This window comes from Filicampus tigris, chromosome 3 (assembly GCF_054856515.1).
Source record: "Filicampus tigris isolate MCC_2025a chromosome 3, RoL_Ftig_1.0, whole genome shotgun sequence".
Taxonomy (NCBI): domain Eukaryota; kingdom Metazoa; phylum Chordata; class Actinopteri; order Syngnathiformes; family Syngnathidae; genus Filicampus; species Filicampus tigris.
This window is the reverse complement of record NC_141219.1, coordinates 7446389-7467104: the sequence shown is the minus strand read 5'-3', so window position 1 is coordinate 7467104 and position 20716 is coordinate 7446389. Positions and strand designations below refer to the sequence as shown.

The 20716-nt window shown below is 40.3% G+C and overlaps 1 protein-coding gene across 1 annotated transcript in view; it reads left to right on the top strand.

The window, feature by feature from the left end:
- The first annotated feature begins 591 nt into the window (after nt 1-591).
- nav2a (neuron navigator 2a) overlaps nt 592-20716 on the top strand; it is a 160393-nt gene continuing 140268 nt past the window's right edge. Inside the window, exons 1-2 of the mRNA XM_086026738.1 lie at nt 592-664; nt 1988-2639. Of these exons, the coding sequence (XP_085882864.1) occupies nt 2559-2639 (81 nt within the window). The 5' untranslated portion in view covers nt 592-664; nt 1988-2558. The remainder of the gene's footprint in view (nt 665-1987; nt 2640-20716) is intronic.

Below are 20716 nucleotides of genomic sequence, written 5' to 3'. Positions count from 1 at the left end.
TGTGTGGGGGGGGGGGCAAGTGCCCAATTAAAGACTGATTTCATTCCATTTGCTACTGTTGGACTTTAAATTCTTCTTAACTTGTCTACATTTGGACGCTAAGTGGCGGCAAAAGCCTGCCTACGTCGAGTCGTCATGGAAACGGACGAGCGTCTTTGAGGATGTGGAGAAAGAATACGCAGTAAGTGACGTCATTTTACAGACGCGAGAGGAAATCTGTGGGACCCTGAAGGGTACTTTAGGGATACTTGGTAAATTAGAGGACTCACGTTGGATGCTTCACTGAAAGCATCCTCACGTAACGGATGAGAAACGGGTACTTCTGTTTAGGCACAATATGCGAGTGTCTCATCCTCACCATGGACTTTCCTCTCTAGGTCGCTTAGCTCCTGAGTGAGGACAATTGAATTAGAAAAATGATTGATGGCGTTCAATTGAAAAAAAACAATTGAAGTCAAACAAAGAAACCGTCACAATAGTGTATTAATTGTCTGTACAAAATCTGAATTAAAGTAACACCGTAAGTTTTTGCAGCCATGCCCATTCAAATTTTCCGACAGTAAGTCAACGCATCGGTTGCTCCGTTCACAGACCAGAGGAAAGAGCAGCATCAAACATAAGGCACCTACTCCACGAGGGGACGAAACAAACGGAGAAGTTCAGGGTAAGAGTGATTTTTATGAGAAAAATATGATGTCGTCCAGTGTCTGTTTGTCTCCGTAGTTTGCACAATGTATGTTTTATTCCTAGCAGTTTCTCGAAAGCTCAGCCCAGACTATATGCTCGGCGCAGAATGTTCTGCAGGGATGCTGCAGTGTAGCTCAAACCTTCGACAGATTCAAACACTTGAATTCTTTTTTTATTTTTTCTGTATTTGATTAGAAGCTTGTCACTTGCCCATTCGCGTGAAATTATTGAAAGATTGGATCCGACAAAAGTCGTCAAAATGTTTTTACATGCGTATATGGTCAGGTGGAAACGTAGTACACCTGAGGGACTCAAACACATTCTTTTCACCTTAAATACCCACTGATAAATAATTATGTACATTATTAGGGTGGAAGCCAACGTGTATCACAGCACGTAAAATGTTATTAAGTAGTGCAATCAATAGTTTGGCATAAGCGGCCGGCCCCTAAATAAATGCTTTACCTTAAATGCTTTAGCTTTGATTGTTTTCTACATTTCGCCTAAGACATGAATCATAGTAAACTGATGCAAATAAGAATTGATGTAATAGAGATGAAAGATCAGGAGCGTACCTAACTGATACATTAATAGGCTATATCAGTGCCAGTCACATGTTGATGTCAATATTTTAGTACTGATGCCAAAAATGTACAAGGGTTTTTGCCCACAACACTGCAGGCAGGCATATTTACATTATAGAAACATGTGAAAATTAATAACAAACACCTTTATTGAAATAGCGCATTTCATTCACAAGATAAATCAATGTGCTTCACATTTTAAAACAATTAAAAGTTACTAATATTACTAACAGAACGAACAGTGCACGAGCATGATTTTGTGGAACATGGTTTTAAAAATGCTTTGAAAGACATATGTTTGAGAAAAGCGCATAGTTTTTAACCTGGATTTAAAAACATTCACACTTAGGGCTGACTTCACTTCTATTGGCAGCGTATTCCATTTGCGTGCACGAGCTCCAGCGATCTGAATGAACTGCAGCTGTTTGATGCTCTTTTGAGGGAGTCCAGTCAGTCACATGACCAATACAATAATGAATTCTACTGGAGATAAAAGCATGGATAAGGTTGATCAATCAGCACCCCAAGGATTCGGATTTGATCTTTTGCGCGAAAGATGGACAATGTTTCTTTCGAGTCTGATTTAATTGAATCAATCAAATCAAGTGGTCCATTGGAACTAATTGTAGAGCTTTGATCAAGGTTGTGTTCAGGTCTTTGGAGATGTTGCGTAATTGTTGTGCTTTGCCTATTTTTTTTTTTCTCTGCACGAGCAGCTGTTCTCTGGCGGACACCAGACCTTCGAGAGTGGCACCGGCTTTTCTTCGCTTTTGCTGTTCTTATTCATAAATTGGCGGATGCTACTTGGAAGACCAAGAGCGTGTATAATCCGAGGCCCGCCCATGTGTTCCTCGCTGGATGATGAACTGACTGTTGTCCAACAGAAAGGATTATGATAATAATACCCTCCAAAATCTCTATGGCTGTGGTGGTGGTTTTGGAAGAGAGGAGGACCCTGCTGGTATCCGATTTCCATCGTCTGCAGTGACGCTTACTTCAAGCCAGGCCAAGAACTGCAACGAGAAACCGTGAAGAAACGCTATGAGTGTGTCACGGCTCGTGGCTGAGGCGGGACCCTCTCCGAGATTTGCTATCACCTGTTTGATGAAGCAAAGTTGATGGACGGACATTTTTTCCACTTTTTGGATAGATGTTCACGCCTCACTGCAACCAATCAAGTGGGAAACGATCTGAAATACTTTGAGTGGGTATTTCACTTCAATCCCTTTTGTAACTGCTGGATATTCCGCTGTGCACCAGCGTGAATATTCGCTTACTTATGGGAAGATGGAAGCTGGGGCAGAGGTTTGCGCAAAACAGCACCCTAGGAGGAGACCTGTCCAGCATGGCTTGGAGGACCAAAAAAGGGTGAGTTCTACTTTGATACACTCTAGTGTGCTATACCCACAGAAAAAACACAACACTTGTACCGGTAGTTAATTCAGATTTTTTCTTTGAAGGGGGGGAAGTCAACCCAAACATATTTTTTCAAGAATATGTTCCATGCAAGCCCACTAGTTGAAACAAGGCATTAAGAGTTAATTCGCCCGTTTTAGCCATCTCTGGGGGCGGCCATTTTGTCACTTCTGTCGACTTGAAAATGACATCACAACTGCTCAGGGCTCAGGTAACAACCAATCATAGCTGACTTGTTTACTGAAGCTGAGCCGTGATTGGTCGTTACCTGAGCCCTGAGCAGTTGTGATGTCATTTTCAAGTCGACAGAAGTGACTGAGCTAGCTAAAAAGGGGTGGATTTTGCTTCTTAACTCATATTCCACAAACTCAATATTAATCAGAATGTTGTGTTTCAACTAGTGGGCCTTCTGGGAACATATTCTTGAAAAAGAAAATGTGTTTGGGTTGATTTCCCCTCTTTGTTTGAAAAAAAAAAAATCTGATTTTTGTGGCAAATAATGTGGCTTCTACACTGTGAATATATTTGTAAAGAAATATCTTCTCCAAAGAAGTCAACTAGTCTAACATGAATCAGGCAGCCAAATGCAGAGAAAGCATGACAGGACAAATTCAAAGCCAAAGGGTTGGTGAAAGCATGAAGAATCTATGAGGTCGTCTTCTGACGCTTTGTGGTTGTGTAGAATTTCTTGGGCCGTCTGCCACCAAGATGGATGGAGTGACTCCTTTTCTCCCTTTCAGCTTTGCTCGGCATTTTCCACATACCGGCGTTCTACTGCTGCTGCCGCTGCTGTTAGATGCGATGTCCGTTGTTCATGGTTTAAACTGAGAAAAAATATTTGGCTGTTGTTTAGATTATAATTTTTAATGACACCGACTGAAATTTTTTTACTCCATTTTTTTTTCATCAACTGGCTGCACAAAATAAAATGGCAAGGATCCAGATATATTTTTTAAATAGACTAAAAAAAAAACTATACATCTACTTAATATATTAGACTATACATCTATTTTTTTTTTGTGCAGCCACTTGACAAAATAAAATTCAGTAAATTCCTTTTTTTTTTCCTGTATGTGACTTCTTTGAGTCTTTGTTGGATGTTTGACTGATTCAAGGAACAACCCTGTGCAGAATTGATAGCTTTCATAGCTGTCGATTGTAAAGGTGGATGCTTTTGTTTGGGTGTGGCCTCTATGCCTTAATGTTGTTGAAACTTAAAAGGCCATGGAAGTCACTTTGCAATTTGATAACTATGTGGTGAATTTTGAGGTGGGTTTTCCTTCCCTCTGTAGCGACCAGCATAGTACGGCTGCTCGATTATGAAAAAAATATTAATCACGATTATTTGGGTAATAATTGAAATCACGATTATTCAACCGATCATTTATTTTTTGCTACAAAACGAGAAAATGTTTAAACGTAAAAAATATAAGGACAAATACATTTCTTAAAACACTATAATTATGTAAGTCCCAAACAAAATTTATAAAATTATTATTATAAAATAAAAAAGGTACGAATGTATAAATTCAAGTATGATTTCCTTGTGTGTAGACAAACATAGTGCGTTGGATGTAAATGCATATTATCATTTTTTTACAATTATCCCAATTTTGTAATCTGTGGAGTGTAATAATCATAATTGTAATTGAATTTTGATTAATTGCACAGCCCTACTGCATAGGGTATCTCTTGAAAATAGGTTTATTTGGATTCATCCTTTTAAATTATTGATTTGATCAGGTGTGTTAAATTAGTCACCTGGGATTTTGTGTAACATGAATATTAATTGGCGCAACCAAAGTCCCAGCTGCTGTTTTTTTTTTTTGTTTTTTTTTTTAAAGCCAAGCCCCTGTGGATGCTAAGCGACACATAGCGCTACACAAGGACTTGGCATTTCTGTCTAGTGTTCTACGATGCTTGATATTTATGTAATCCCGCCCAAACTGCTTTGTTGTTTCTATGGTGACCAACCCTAATACCATCGACAAATTGAGTTTTTGCCCTCTTGCATGCTCAGTGAGTGATCCGCAGCGACACGTGTCGATTCCTTTTGAAGCCCCGTGGCCGCCTCAAAGTGTCAGCATCATGAATCAGACACTAGATGAGGCCAGCCACTCTCCTGGGAATTAGACTGAGCCAATACTCACCTTCCCTCTATATGGACATTAGCTGAACCAAGTCAATTGAAAGAGCCAATGTAGTTGCGACAGATTCTATACCGTTGGCGTATTACCAACGGCTGTAAGGTTTCACATCCCCTGACAATTACCTTGGCTGTGTGAGTTCAAGATCCTATCTGTGATACTGGCACCGGCACGTGGTAATTGGATTTTATTTCACTTTGTAGGTTTATGTTCTCATATCCGCACTGTGCCACACATTCATTTTCTTTAAGTAGCAATCGTGGGTGTACACGGACAGCAGAGAACACTCCGAAATCTCGGCGGATGTGATATTAAGGCTCATGATATGATCCAACATTCTCACTTCATAGTACTTTAGCTTCTTAAAACCTCTTCAGATAAGCTCAACACTAGGATGTCGGAAAGTTAGAATAGGTTTTCTCTTATGACAAATGAAGCATATATTGCATATCAGTCATTTTAAATAGTTAATTTTACTGGCCGATATTATCTGATGAGTAACAAAGACACCATGCTACTGAAATAAACCTGTTTGAGTCCTTGCGTGCACTCCTGAATTGGAATTCAGCTTGTAGAATAAAAAAGTTTGAAAGCAACCCCATTCCGCCCAAACTAGATGTTTACATTGAATATCATATATGATTTCATTTCGAGGAAGAGAAAATTTGACACTAATTGTTCAATGAGAACCACCGGAAATGTACGACGTCCTCTTGTCATTACTGACTGCTCATTAAATGCTTTTTAATACGGTTGGGTGAAGTTCTTGAGGATTAATGAGATGTACAGCGAGCGTGTGCTGCTGCCGACTGTTTGGCTACAGTACTTGTCATAACGTGTGAGGCAACATACATACAATTGTGAGTCCCCTTTCACAGTATTCTTGATTTCTTATGTCGAATTTCTCACCTCACTTCATAGTCAGAGGAGCTTCCTGTTTGTGATGGGAATCGGTCGGTGACCCCTCAAGAGAATTCTCAGGGAGATTGTTTGACTTGTCTTAATTGTTTATTGAAGTCAAGATGCGATTCATTAAGTTAGGTAAATACAGGAAGGCGGCGCATTCTCTCCAAGCGCTTAAACGACTCCTCCGTCAAACTGTTGACTCCGCACTGCTCTCACCCTCTGACGCTGTCGCGTACCACACACACACACACACATTTCTACCCTCATTCCTTCATTTCCACCCCAATTTAATCTAGAAATAGGACACCACACCATTCCCGCTTCCCATACAGTTTCAGTAGTGCGACAGAGGGTGCAAACTCAGTTTTTCGACCATAGTTTGGAGCATTTATTGACACACATCCACTCACTACTGACGGGACGCTGCAGGCGACACGCGGGCCGCTCCATTCAGGAGGTGCAAACGTGGGCGTGTTTTTTTTTTTTTTTTTATGAATATGTTCTATGCAGGCCCACTAGTTGAAGCACAGCTTTCTGATTAATGTTGTTTGTGGAATACGAGTTAAGAAACAAAATCCACCCGTTTTTAGCTATCTGTGGGGGCGGCCATTTTGTCGCTTCTGTCGACTTGAAATAGACATCACAAACCCTCAGGGCTCCGACAACGGCCAATCATAGCTCAACTTCAGAAAACAGGCGAGCCGTAGAAAAAAAAAAAAACGAGAGGGAACATTTGCGCCTACCAACTTTTAGACTTTTCTGAAGGTCATGTCGTCTGTCTTCAGCATTGCCATTCATCATCTTGCTTGCTACTTGAACAGATGTGCTTTGTACAGTTTCAGCAAGAATTAACACATAACTCTCAGCCAAATTTGGACATCTATCAGCTTTCTGGTGTTTCACTGGCTTGTGGCCTAGATGGAGAGAGACTAGAGGGGGGCTGACAATTTGTCATTGAGAAGGGTTTGATTGATTGTCTTTCCAGAAGAATGGCATGGCTGTTATCCAAAACTAATCGAGGCAAATAGATGGGAGTCAATGACTCGTGAGTATTTTTAGCGATTTGAAAACTGACATAACGGTGCACGATTGCTAGTTTGCAAAAAATACGGTAAATAAATAACACTTGAGCGAGTGCTCACATTTGTCAGTTTACCTCATCTAGAGATCTATTGGCAATTTTCGGCTCAAAACCCAATTGCACGAACCCGGTTATCCCAGGAAAACAAGGGTTCCTGGCTAAGTGTTTCTTGCAAAACAGGCAGCTGCAAAGAGAGACAGGGGGGGGATTTGTTTTGCTCAAAGACTATGTTTGCCCATTCATGCAGCACTGACAAGTGCTGGGGGCTCAGGGGTTTGGATTGGGGACGAGGGTCAGTGGGTGGAGGTGGGACCCCAGTTGGAACGCTGAAGTTGGGGGGTGGGGAGGATGATGCAGTCAGGATGCTGCTTGGCCCTCAAAAGCCATCTGGCCATGACCATCTCCCGGCACCCGGAGGGAGGATGAAGGACAGGTGGCTGGGTCTGGTAGGACGCTTTTGTGTATTTCTATTTGGTTTTTCAAACCAAAATGATTGGTATCGCCTATCCCCTCCAACCAAAAAACAACAACAACAAAAAAAAACATTTGATGTCTGGCATTTTACTTTAAGAGTCAAATTGCTTTGCAGTCAAAGATAACACCAATAACGATCATGTCAACAGACATAAATACAAAAAAATTAAAAAGAAGTTACCGTCATTAAAATGGGTAAGATAAAAGAAGTACTTTTTTTTTTTTCAAGCATTTTGATATTTTGCCATTTTCAGGTCTTTCCCCTCACAAATGTCAAGGACCAAAACATAAAAGATATACTCAATAATTGAAAGGCTGCTTTTCATATAAAATCCCAATATTTTCACAACATCCTTGAGGGAATGGAATTTTTAAAATTTTGTAAGAACTTTTTAAAAAACATTTTTTACACACCTTACTTGATGGCAGTTTCAAATGTTTGAAATGGTAGCGGACAGTGTGACCAGAGAAATGGTGCTGCGAGCAATGCACCCAGCAGGGTGTGTGATGGTCCGGCTGTCTTTGACTCAGACAACATTGTAATGTCCGTATGGGGGCTAGTCGGCATGATCTTTGTCAGTGCGGTTTAAGGAACCCGCTCAACTTTTGAGAAGGTGCTTCAGCTCGCTACTGTGGTGAATGGATCACCTTTGAGCTATGGCCATTATATCCACACACAAAGATGGAAAGATGAAGGACACTTGTTGTAAAAAATCTTTCTAGATTGGAAAAAGAGCTTTGACTTTGAGCTTCAAAAGATAGGCTATCGAATCGATAGGTGATCGAATTCTATTATTCTCGTCTAATTATTACATTAGGCACTGGTGGCCAAATTTAAATCAGTTATTTACAATATAAAGGGAACAATCTTATTCTCAGCAAGAGCAAGCAAGCAAGAACAGCCGCTATAAGCTCCGCCTCCTTTGTTTACGTTACAAGGCTCTAGAGTCGACTAACCTTTCGTACCGTTTGCACTGGTGTGCCTAACTTTTTTTATTGGTTGCACCAGCGCTAAAGTTACTTGCACCAACATTTTGGACCGCATCACAATTGCAGTGCTGCAGCCTACCGATGGAAATTCACTTCCTGAACAATTTATCTAAATATTTCTGTTTTTAAAAATTCTGTCAGGAATAATACGGCGGGACTGTGCGCGGGAATGTTTTACTGTATATGTATTTGATATTAATGCTTGAAAGAATGAATCACTCACAATATTATTTACTCAGCAATGACGTTTCAATGCACATACACATTCACACATTTCTTTTTTTTTGCTTCATGTTTATGTAATTCCAGTTATTCTAGATGTGAAGAATCTACCGTTTCTGTTTTGAATAAATATGAATATCTTCCAATACGAACACCGCCGGGATGTTGTCGACTTGTTTGACTAAAAATGTGTCATGCTTTTTAGGGTAAAAGCCCAAATTTTAATACATTTTATTTACACCGCATTCTATATATTATCAATATATGACAGCTTTACCATATTTGGATGATTGCCTATTCTAGTTGTTACCGTGGAACACTTACTATTTGTATCACAATAGATCAAGCCATATTGAGGATTAAACCCCAGGAGATAAATGTGGGCTCTGCAAATTGTGGCCGAACGCTGTGCTTGCATTATTTTGCAGGATGGTGCTGTAGACATGCTGTAATTGAGTCGTTGGATTCCTCAGGGACCATTAAGCTTGGCATTAGAAAACACGATTTTCATGTGACTCTATCTGAAGCAAAAACTCAATCAATGGAAATGAATGGCAGACTAACGGTACAACAAGGATTAGGAGCATTTCTTTGGAAATGTTCTGGAAATGTTGCAATTAGCATTTTTAAGATAACCTAATAGAATTTGTGTTTGTAACTATTAGGGATGTTCGAGACAAATTTATTTCAGGCCGATACCACTACGAGTTATCACTCTTGAGTAGTTATCGATACCAAGTACGGATACCACTAGTACTTCCGATACACAACATTTCAATGACAGATAATGGTCAGCAAAGACCTTTCTGTCTTTTTGACGCACATGATCATTCGCCGATGTGTCAAATGGCCGCAGTAGCACCAACTACTGGCAAGGAGGACTTATTCGATGTCATATATTTTTGGGGCCATAATTATTGGTGGCATCCTTCATGAGTAACGATACCTTGAAATAAGACCCGTATTTGCCCAATAACGATTTTGTATATATATATATATATATATATATATATGTATATGTATGTATATATGTATATATATATGTGTATATATATATTTATACATATGTATATATGTATATGTATATATGTGTGTATATATGTGTATATATATATATATATATATATATATATATATATATATATATATATATATGTGTGTGTGTATATATATATATATATATATATGTGTGTATATATATATATATGTGTGTATACATAAATATATATATATATATGTGTGTATATATATATATATATGTGTGTATATATATGTATATGTGTGTGGGGGGGGTATATATGCATATATATGATATGTTTGCAGCTCTTCCTATTAGAAAAAAGGAATATTGCACCATGTGTGTAGTGTGAAATCAATAGAGTAATCTCCACCACCGCCTTGAGAACCGTGCATGTCAAAACCATCTCAGTAAATGTGCGCCCTGTGTTGCTAATTAGTCCAAGGTCTTGTTGGAGATGGTGCAATGAGAAACTGTTGCGAGGGTTTGACAGAGAGTAGGCCAAACATAAAATAAGATTTACACTGGCTTTCATTTGACTTCCAAAAGACTTCCTCAGCCTGGCCCTAACATGACCTGTGCAACTTACAATAACATTTCTGCATTTTCACCTCAGAGACATGTTGTAATTGTCCAGACTGTGAGGATTCTCATCAGAGGGAAGACAACTTACCAGGGTCACCATGTGCTTGTATTATGTGTACTCTAATTCAGGGCAGCTTCATCACAACCCCCAATCTCGTATCAGTTACGCACATAATCAATACAGGCCCTCTGCTGATATTGATCCAGGTGTGGTATATACACAGCTGCCGTGCCTAGACTGTGGCCTCCTTCTTGAAGTCAGAGACCTAGAAAACGGTACTTGATTACTAACACCTGGTTCCCCTCCGCCATATCCAAGATGTATGTGAGAACTGGAAGATCAAGGAGATCAACATGATCATCAATGCCTTGTGCTTTGGGAAGTACAAATTAATCAGTCTTTGCGAGGTTATCACTGACAGCTGACCTTCCTTACCAAAACGGATGATTATTTAAACCATGACTTTTTGTCATCTAAATATTATTTATTGTCCTTGTTCGGAAATATTTTGAGCCCTTGATGTTGACCTCGCGAGCGACGTTATTTTCTTGTGGACATTTTCAGCAGGCTGTAGACGATGCTGTAGTTGAGCCGGGGATGTAAAGTATCATTGATGAGCCTTGCATCATGTCTGCTGTGTTATGATGGCCAGTTGTTTTGTGTGGCATTTGCTTAAATTATATTTATTACAATGTTGAACTTATATGCAAGCGTTAGTTAAAAGGGAAGTCAATGCTTTTTCAAGGATACGTTCTATGCAAGTACACTAGTTGAAACAAGGCATTCTGATAAATTTTGCGTTTGTGGAATACGAGTTAATCCAACCATTTTTAGCCATCTCAGTGGGCGGCCATTTTGTCACTTCTGTCGACTGAAAATGACATCACGAGTGCTCAGGGCTCAGGCCAATCGCGGCTGACCTGTTTTCTGAAGCTGAGCCGTGATTGGTGGTTACCTGAGCCCTGAGCAGTTGTGATGTCATTTTCAGTCGACAGAAGTGACAAAATGGCCGCCCCCGGAGATGGCAAAAAAACGGGTGGATTTTGCTGCAATATTAATCAGAATGCCATGTTTCAACTAGTGGACCTGCTGGGAACATATTTTTGAAAAAAATATGTTTGGATTTGGCTTTAATGAGTCTGATTAGTTCATGTTAGGGTTTTAGTGTGTGTTTTGAAAGGTTTTCTGGATTTGAGCTGCCAAAGTGAAAAATAGATGATATACTGGCTTCTCCCCATAGCGTAACCGCAAAGACTTGCATCTGCACTTTGTCTCTCCATGCCACTCATTAATCAATCAACATTTCGTTTTTTTTCCTCATCAGTCATGTATGAAGACATCAAATTTGAAGTCAAATTGCCTTGATACGCCGATTACTGTCACAGAATTTGCCACAAACCCTACTTGCAAATATCCCGCAAAGGTATTTGAAGATAAAATAAAAGCAGATGAATGCCGACTTGCTTTCTATTAGATCAACTTCTGATCGCGGGTTTCTCTTGGTTCCTCAGATGCTCAGGCCGAGGTCATCCGACATAGTGATGAAGGACATCACCGTCACGCAACCTTAGCTGTTAATGGGCGTCTTATGAGTGGGAAAGCACTGCGCGTTGACAGTGTTTACTTATTCACACCACAAACCACACGCTTAGACAAACACAACGCGCTGTGCCTTTCGCAATCAGTTTCTTTATTCTTAACTATCAGTTCATGATAGCGCTTATAGCCCCACCGCCATCTCATTACAAAACACTTCGGTGAAGCGAAATGCTTTTAAGCCTTAAACAATTAATTCTAATTGACATTCAGAGGTTATAATGGTGTATGTATGCGTGTTGATGTAAACAGTGATCAGAGTCTGTGGGGATCAATAAAAAGAGAGAATGAGAAGTCCAATCAATACCATTCAGACTTGTGCTGATCAAATATTTATCCAGGAAGCAAGAGAAGTCTGGCTAATTTGCCCTTCCTTCCTGGCTTGATTGATAATTTTAGCATCTTCTGTCAGTCGGCAAGAGATTACCTTCCCCCGCCTTCCGGCAAGCTCACCGCTTACTCCCTTTATTGTGCTTGTTGAGAAATTCAATCACTAAGTATCGCTTTACCCTTTTTTATTTGTCATGTGAAACGTCGTAATCCTCGTTTGTTTGTGGTTTGTTGTTGTTCAGGAAGGCAGACCTCATGCATGCTACAAACATGTTCTCCCCAAAACCCAGACAAATCATTTCTGTCGTCATTTCTGTTGTGCCAACATTGCAACGCTTGAAATAGTATCAAGTATCAGTATCTGCTTGATGAAATAGTATCAAAAAGTTTGAAATGATCTCGATGTACTTGGTAAACAACATTTACAGAAGTCCATTTTTAGCGGTTGCAGCAAAGATGCTAACAAGCATATAAAATAGGTGCAAATGAAAGCAAAATGTTTGCGCAGGATTTGGAACTTCATTTGAAGCATTACTTCTATTGGTCAAATTGACATTTCTAATTAGCTCCTATAAAATGAATTTAACTAATATTATGGATCATAGTAGCTTTTATGTTCCCATTACAAATCTTAGTAAAAATACTCTGTATAATTTTCTTTTAACATGTTGGAACATTATCTTTCACAAAATTATGATAAATGCAGTCCAACGTGTTTACACAGCGTTTACACAAATATTGATCTAAATGAGATTACGCCCTCCCTTCGAGTAATTCATTTCTATCAAAGAAACATCAGTACACTCCATTAGTGATTTACTGTTTTGTTTAGTCAGGCGGAGACAAATGCATACAAGCAATCCACAAACAAGCAACGGTGCCAAAACATGGTCATTTATTGGCTTTGGTGTCTTGTCCCTCAATTCCAGAGTTGATTTTTTTTTTTTCAAATGTTAATTGAATATTTAGGCAAGGAAATGGTGAGGTGATTGTATGGTTCGTTTGTTGTGGTCATTGCATTTGTGTCTTGCTTCTCATTGTTCCATCCTCTTCAGTGTTGTTTGATTTGTCCAGTTCAATAATTTGACTAAAAGAGGAAGTCAACCCAAACATATTTTTTCAAGAATATGTTCTATGCAGGCCCACTAGTTGAAAAAAAGTAGGATTAATAGGAAATATGAGTTAAGCAGCGAAATCCACCCGTTTTTGTCCATCTTTTGTCCATTTCGTCACTTCTGTCGACTGAAAATAACATCGCATTTGCTCAGGGCTCAGATAACGACCAATCGCGACTCATCTGTTTTCTGAAGCTGAGCTATGATTGGTCGTCACCTGAGCCCTGAGCAGTTGTGATGTCATTTTCAGTCGACGGAAGAGACAAAATGGCCGCCCCCCGAGATGGACAAAAACAAGTGGATTTTGTTGCTCAACTCATATTCTAGAAACACAATATTGATCAGAATGCTGTGTTTCAACTGGTGGGCCTGCATATAATATGGTCGACTTCCGCTTTAAATCACACATGATCGTCTCAATCCAGCTACTTGGACTATTAACAGGCCGCTCTTGAACACTTCTACGACGACCGGTGAAGGGAGGGGCCGCTGCAGCATAGTTGCCGGTGAATTATATAGGCTAGCGCTTTTCTACCTTCGGTAAGCGCTTCACACTGTGCCTCACTTAGCTACTGATGACGCGGCATCGGGAGCATCTGGGGGTTCGGTATCTTGCTCAAGGATACTTCGGCATGCTCACGTTGGCCGAGGATCAAACCCACAGCCTTTTGGGTTGGGAGACGACCACTCTACCACTGAGCCATGCCGCCCCCGCCTCTGGTGGTAGAGGTTGGCTGAAGCGGCAAAGTGAGGTTTGACTAAGAAGACCTTCTGTAGCTGTGGTGATAACAGCGACAACGGTGGCGCCTGACTCAGAGGCTCAGATGCTGGCCTCCCGTGATGCATTGTGCAGACTGAGATAAAACTCAACACTCACCTGCACACACAGAAAAGTGCAACGGCAGCATGTTGTTGTCGTTGGGTTGTGCACCGCAAACGTGTCGATGTGGATTTTGTCGGTTTAAGACTCTTCGACTGAATCGTGCAGAACAGGCAAACATGCTATGTACCTTCAGTTTTCACTATGCTTTGTTTCTCAAAGTTTAGGGGTTGCTAGAGCAAATCCATTGCCCACAAGATACACGTACTGTTTTTATGCTATTATATTTATATAATTTATCTGGAAATCCTAAACAAAGGCTTCTCCAATATCACGTGATTCTGTCAAACCACCTCACTTAACTTTGAGGATTCTACTGACAAGATTTTATTGTTGTTTGCAATTTAGATTTAACGAGGAAGTCAACCCAGAACATCTCTTTTCAATATGTTCTCTGCAGACCCCCTAGTCTAAACTTGATTTTCTGAATAATATTGTGTGTGTGGAATACGAATTAAGCAGCAAAATCCGCCCGTTTTTAGCCATCACGGGGGGGCGGCCATTTTGTCATTTTAGAAAACAGGTCAGCGGTGATTGGTCATTACCTGAGCCCTGAGTAGTTGTGATGTCATTTTCAGTCGACGGAAGTGACAAAATGGCCGCCCCCAGAGATGGCTAAAAACGGGTGTATTAACTCTTATTCCGCAAACGCAATATTTATCAGAAGGCCTTGTTTCAACTAATGGGCTTGCATCGAACGTATCCTTGAAAAAAATATGTTTGGCTTGACTGTCATTCGCTTTAATCAATCAATCAATCACATTTTATTTATATAGCACTTTTCATACATAAAAATGCAACTCAAAGTGCTTTAAAACATTCAAAGCAAAACATAGAATTATCTTCAATCAAAAGAAAAGATAAATTATTTAAAAGTTGTTGAAAGCCAAACTAAAAAGGTGTGTCTTGAGCTTCCTCTTAAAAATATCAACAGTCTCTGCAGACCTGACATCCTCTGGCAGGCTATTCCAAAGGTGAGGACCAAAATGGCTGAATGCAGCCTCGCCATGCATTTTGGTCCTCACCCTTGGAATAAATAAAAGGCCGGCGCCAGAGGACCTCAGGATCCGCGAGGGCTGGTATGATAAAAGCAAATCAGATAAATAAGATGGCCCAAGACCATTAACACATTTATAAACTAATAAAAGTACTTTAAAATCGATCCTGAAACACACAGGGAGCCAATGCAGCAATTTCAAAACTGGCGTAATGTGCTCCCGCCCTCTGGTTCTCGTCAGCACCCGAGCGGCTGAATTCTGCAGTAGTTGCAGTGGTGAAATGCTCTTTTTCGGGAGGCCAGAGAGCAGGGCATTACAGTAATCTAAACGACAGGAAATAAAGGCATGCATCAGCACTTCCGTGTTAGCCTGAGAGAGAAACGGGCGGACTCTGGCGATATTCTTAAGGTGATAAAAACCAATCTTGGTTACATTTTTAATATGAGGAATAAAACTGAGCTCAGAGTCAAAAATGACGCCAAGGTTCTTCACACAGTGTGAGGGATTAAAAATGTGTAGTTTTGGTAAAAGCTTCTCTCTCTGACCTTCGGGACCGATAACTAAGACCTCAGTCTTGTCCTCATTGAGCTGTAGGAAATTATCTGCCATCCATGACTTGATATCTAAAATGCAATTTAAAAGGGTATCAATGGGTCCTGTGTCATCAGGAGACACGGCAATATACAGCTGCGTGTCATCAGCATAGCTGTGAAAGCTGATGCCGTGTCCCCTGATGACATCCCCGAGGGGAAGCATATAAAGATTAAAAAGTAAGGGGCCTAAAATCGAACCTTGAGGAACCCCACATTTAATTTCATGAGTTTTAGAGGAACAAGTATCCATACTTACAAAGAAATATCGGTCTGTGAGATAGGAATAAAACCAGTCAAAAACAGTACCAGAGATGCCCACTAGATTTTTAAGTCTATTTAATAAAATTTGGTGATCTACTGTATCAAAAGCAGCGCTTAGATCCAGTAGCACCAAGACTGTGAGTTTTCTCACGTCTGCAGTGCACCTAATATCATTTAAGATCCTTAAAAGAGCAGTCTCCGTACTGTGGTTCATCCTAAAACCAGATTGATATTTCTCCAAAATATTATTTGTATTTAAAAAATGATTCAACTGGATGAAAACCAGTTTTTCTAAAATCTTACTTAAAAACGGTAAGTTGGATACGGGTCTGTAGTTATTAAAAACGCTCGGGTCAGAACCGCTCTTCTTCAGAAGGGGCTTCACCACCGCCGTTTTAAAGGCAGCTGGGAAGACGCCTGTCTGAAGAGAGCAATTGACTATATTTAAAATTTGTTCTTCAAAAAATCCATAAAATGTCTTAAAAAGAAATGTGGGAATTGGATCCAAAAGGCAGGTTGTTGGGTTTACCTGGGAGAAAACTCGAACAAGTGTCCTTGCATCAACCAGGGCAAAACTTTCCAGTGTTTCCTCATGTAAATATGATTGTCCGGGTTTATTAAAACTTGTGTTTTGACGGGCTAAAAGACTGGATCTTATGTCATCGATTTTACTTCTGAAGTGGTCTGCAAAGTCCTCACAGAGAGCATCTGTTGGTCTCTGTGGGGACTTATTAAAATCAGAACTAGTTAAAAGTTCAAAGGTGGAGAAGAGAACCCTGGGGTTGTTTTTATTGACTGTAATGAGGTTTGAGAAATAGGAAGATCTTGCCAGTTTTACTGTTTTATTGTAAGATTTCAGTTGTTCGCATAAAATTTCATAGTGTACTGTAAGTTTACTTTTTCTCCACCTCCTCTCTGCACTCCTGCATTTTCTCTTTGATATTTTGATAGCATTGTTTCTCCACGGGGGTACAGTCTTTGTTTTTGTTGTTTTAATTAAAAGTGGAGCTACTGAATCTAATGATGATTTAAGATGTAGGTTAAAATTGTCAACAATAAGATCACAGGGTGCAGGTAAAATGTCAGCAGGAGTGTTTTTTAAGATCTCGATAAAATTTGCTGCCACCTCAGAAGATAGGTAGCGTTTCTTCACTGTTCTGACCGGGACTGCTAGATGGTTAAAACTGGCGATGTTAAAATAGACACAGTAGTGGTCTGACACTGCCAAGTCAACAACAGAGGACACACCAGCAGACAAGCCATAGGTTATAACCAAATCCAGGGTGTGTCCTCTGTTGTGAGTTGGCTGCAAGACGTGCTGTTTAAAATCCAAGCAGTTTAAAAGGTTTGAAAAATCTCTGGATAGTGGGTCCGAGATGTTGTCCATGTGTATATTAAAATCGCCAGTTATTAATATCCTGTTATAACTGGAATATAAAATGGATAAGAATTCTGAAAATTCTGTAATAAAAGAAGTGGAATGATGGGGAGGTCTATAGACGGTAATGCAGAGAATAGGGGGACTGCTAAAAACAAAGGCATGGTGTTCAAACGATAAATAGCTGCTAAAAATGATCTCCTTTGATAAAAGAGTATTAATAAAAATTGATGCAGTCCCGCCTCCTCTTTTGCCATCCCTTGTAGAAAATAAAAAGTTAAAATTCGGTGGGCAAGCCTCGTTGAGAGCAACTGGAGCATCTGTACCAAGCCATGTCTCAGACAAAAGTATACCATGTAAATTATTGTCTAAAATCAGGTCGTTTATGATAAAAGTTTTGTTTAAAAGGGAGCGCACGTTCAGCACGGCCAGATTAATTATTGTGCTGGACGTGCGCTCATGGTGGTACGAATGAGCAGTATTAACATATACTAGATTACCACTGTTAAAACCACGTTGTTTGTGTGTGCAAGGGAAGCGTCTGCCGGTGATGGTTTCAATGGGAAAATTGTCCGATAGTGGTAATGATAATGAGGGCCTGCAGGGGGAGCTAGTGAGGGTGGTGGTACTGTGAGCAGCTGGTATTGGCCTGTAAGTGATGGTAGTGACATTGTCATTGCAGCGTTTATGAGTAGAAGAAGAAATATGATTGGTAAACAAGTCTATCTTCCCAGTTATTGTCTTTCCAGGGTTGTGCTACACATTATATACGGGCATGGACTTTTTAAAAGTGTCCATGCGGTTTTGGTAATGACTGGTAGCTGTAAAGACCTTTGGAATCTTCTTGTATTCCAGTGAACATGCATTTTTTTTTAAATTTAGCACACAGCATCCAAACATTCACTGTAACCTCCATGTCAGGGTCACAATGAACACCCTGCGAAGATGACAGTCAATCAGCGGGTACATACCACACGGTCTGTCGAACCACATGCAATGGTTGTATTTTTTTTTGCTCAATCCTAAATACAGCTACATTAGGGAAAGGAATGTGTGGTGTGCAGAATTTTGAGAAGGCGCTGCCTTTCTCTCCGTTGAGAACACTCGGTCAAGGTCACATTGGGCTCACCAGCCCTTGCCAAAAATTGAAGGCCTTTTTGCCTCATCAAGAAAGCAAAGACGTTTGCACATCTTAATTCGGCCCTTGGCGACCGAGCACGTCTGCATAAAGGTTATCGGATCTAAAGTCCATGCCTGTAAGCAGCTCTTTTCTAGAAAAAATTGCTCACTTCACAAGAGAGCTTGGGATGTGTGTGTGTGTGTGTGTGCGTGCACAGATGCGTGTCCACATGTGCGCACGTGTACATGTACGGGTTTGTGTGAGGGGGGGGGGAAGAAAATCCATTTATCACAACACGCACTGGAACCTTCCAGGGGTCATCATGCCGTCCAGGTAATGAAGAACGCGCTTGAGCCAATCGGAACGTAGTTCCAATGCGGCAGCCCCAACTGGCAGCCAATGGAAGGCGCGCCGTTCAGTGGAGCGATGGGCAGAATTGATGAGAGGTGTAAGCCCTGGTGAAGGATCACCGCAAGCTGCCTGAGATAAGGCGACGCTGGGGCTGAGAAACACTCAAGCTCCATGGAAATGCAATAAAGCCGAAGCCATATCTCAGTGTTGGGCGATGGGCGATAACAGTCCCATCGTGGCGTATGGAAAACAGCCCATTGAAATGCAGCGTGAAAATGCTTCACCTCCAGAGCTATACGCGTATGAACATTGGGAATGTGAGGATGTGTGACTGTGAATACAAGACGGATGCAGTATTCCTTTCGAATTCCCTGTATTCTCATATAAGGCAAAAAGACTCGGGACGCCGAGAGCATTTGTAAAACCGTCCGTGTGAAAATGAACTAACAGGCTGCTATCATCAGTCGCACTAAGAAGACTTCCTTCTGTGTTGGAAATTGAGGCTCCTCGGTCAGTTCTAGAGATGAGCTCGGACCTTAAACCTTTGAAACCCTACTTCTAAACCCCAACGCTAGTTTGAAACCCTACTTCTAAACCTTAACGCTAGTTTGAAACCCAACTTCTAAACCCTAACCCTAGTTTTAAACCCTAACTCTAGTTTGAAACCTTACTTTAAACCCTAACTCTAGTTTGAAACCTTACTTTAAACCCTAACGCTAGTTTGAAACCCTACTTCTAAATCCTAACGCTAGTTTGAAACACTACTTCTAAACCCAAACGCTAGTTTGAAACCCTACTTCTAAACCTTAACGCTAGTTTGAAACCCAACTTCTAAACCCTAACCCTAGTTTTAAACCCTAACGCTAGTTTGAAACCCTACTTCTAAACCCCAACGCTAGTTTGAAACCCTACTTCTAAACCCTAGCGCTAGTTTGAAACCCTAACTCTAGTTTAAAACCTTACTTTAAACCCTAATGCTAGTTTGAAACCCTACTTCTAAACCCTAATGCTAGTTTGAAACCCTACTTCTAAACCCTAACGCTAGTTTGAAACCCAACTTCTAAACCTTAACGCTAGTTTGAAACCCTACTTCTAAACACTAACCCTAGTTTTAAACCCTAACTCTAGTTTGAAACTTTAATTTAAACCCTAATGCTTGTTTGAAACCCTACTTCTAAACCCCAACGCTAGTTTGAAACCCTACCTCTAAACCTTAACGCTAGTTTTAAACCCTACTTCTAAACCCTAACCCTAGTTTTAAACCCTAACTCTAGTTTGAAACTTTAATTTAAACCCTAATGCCAGTTTGAAACCCTACTTCTAAACCTTAACGCTAGTTTGAAAGTCTACTTCTATACCATAATAGTTTGAAACCCTAACTCTAAAGCCTAACCCCATTGTTTGGAAGTGTGCAAAAGTGAATTTTGAGAAAATATTGTATTAAGGCCTCAACTAATAAGTCATGAATCTTTAGTAGGTACGATTTGATGATTAAAGTAAGATTAAGTTAGCAGAAGAGCTCGGCAGAGTGAGCAATTGAAAGATTGCTTGTTCGATTTCTTATTCCCTTGCCGATCCTCCGCAAATGAATGAACCTCCATTGCTCCTGACTTTGTGTCATGATTAGATATTTCCGCAGCAGATGCCTGGCAAGGGAGCATCTCTTTATTTTGGCAGTTTCATTAAGTTAATCTTTTATTCATTAGGTTCAGGTGCAGGGAGAATGATTTGGCCGTTTTACCACTAACATACTTGCCACAGAGCACTTATAAAAGATCAGCACATCTGTCATATTGTGGTGAAATTTGTTTATAAGAAAAAAAAACACCTTTTTTTTTTTTTTAACTTACACAAAGTTTTGATTCACCGTGGGAATCTTGCAGTTTGTGTTTTGGATTTACTCCCCTTCAATGCAGCATAGTGATGTAATCATGGGGCAAGGCGTTGCAAGAGAACCTGGAGTTCAACCCCAAGTTCTTGAGT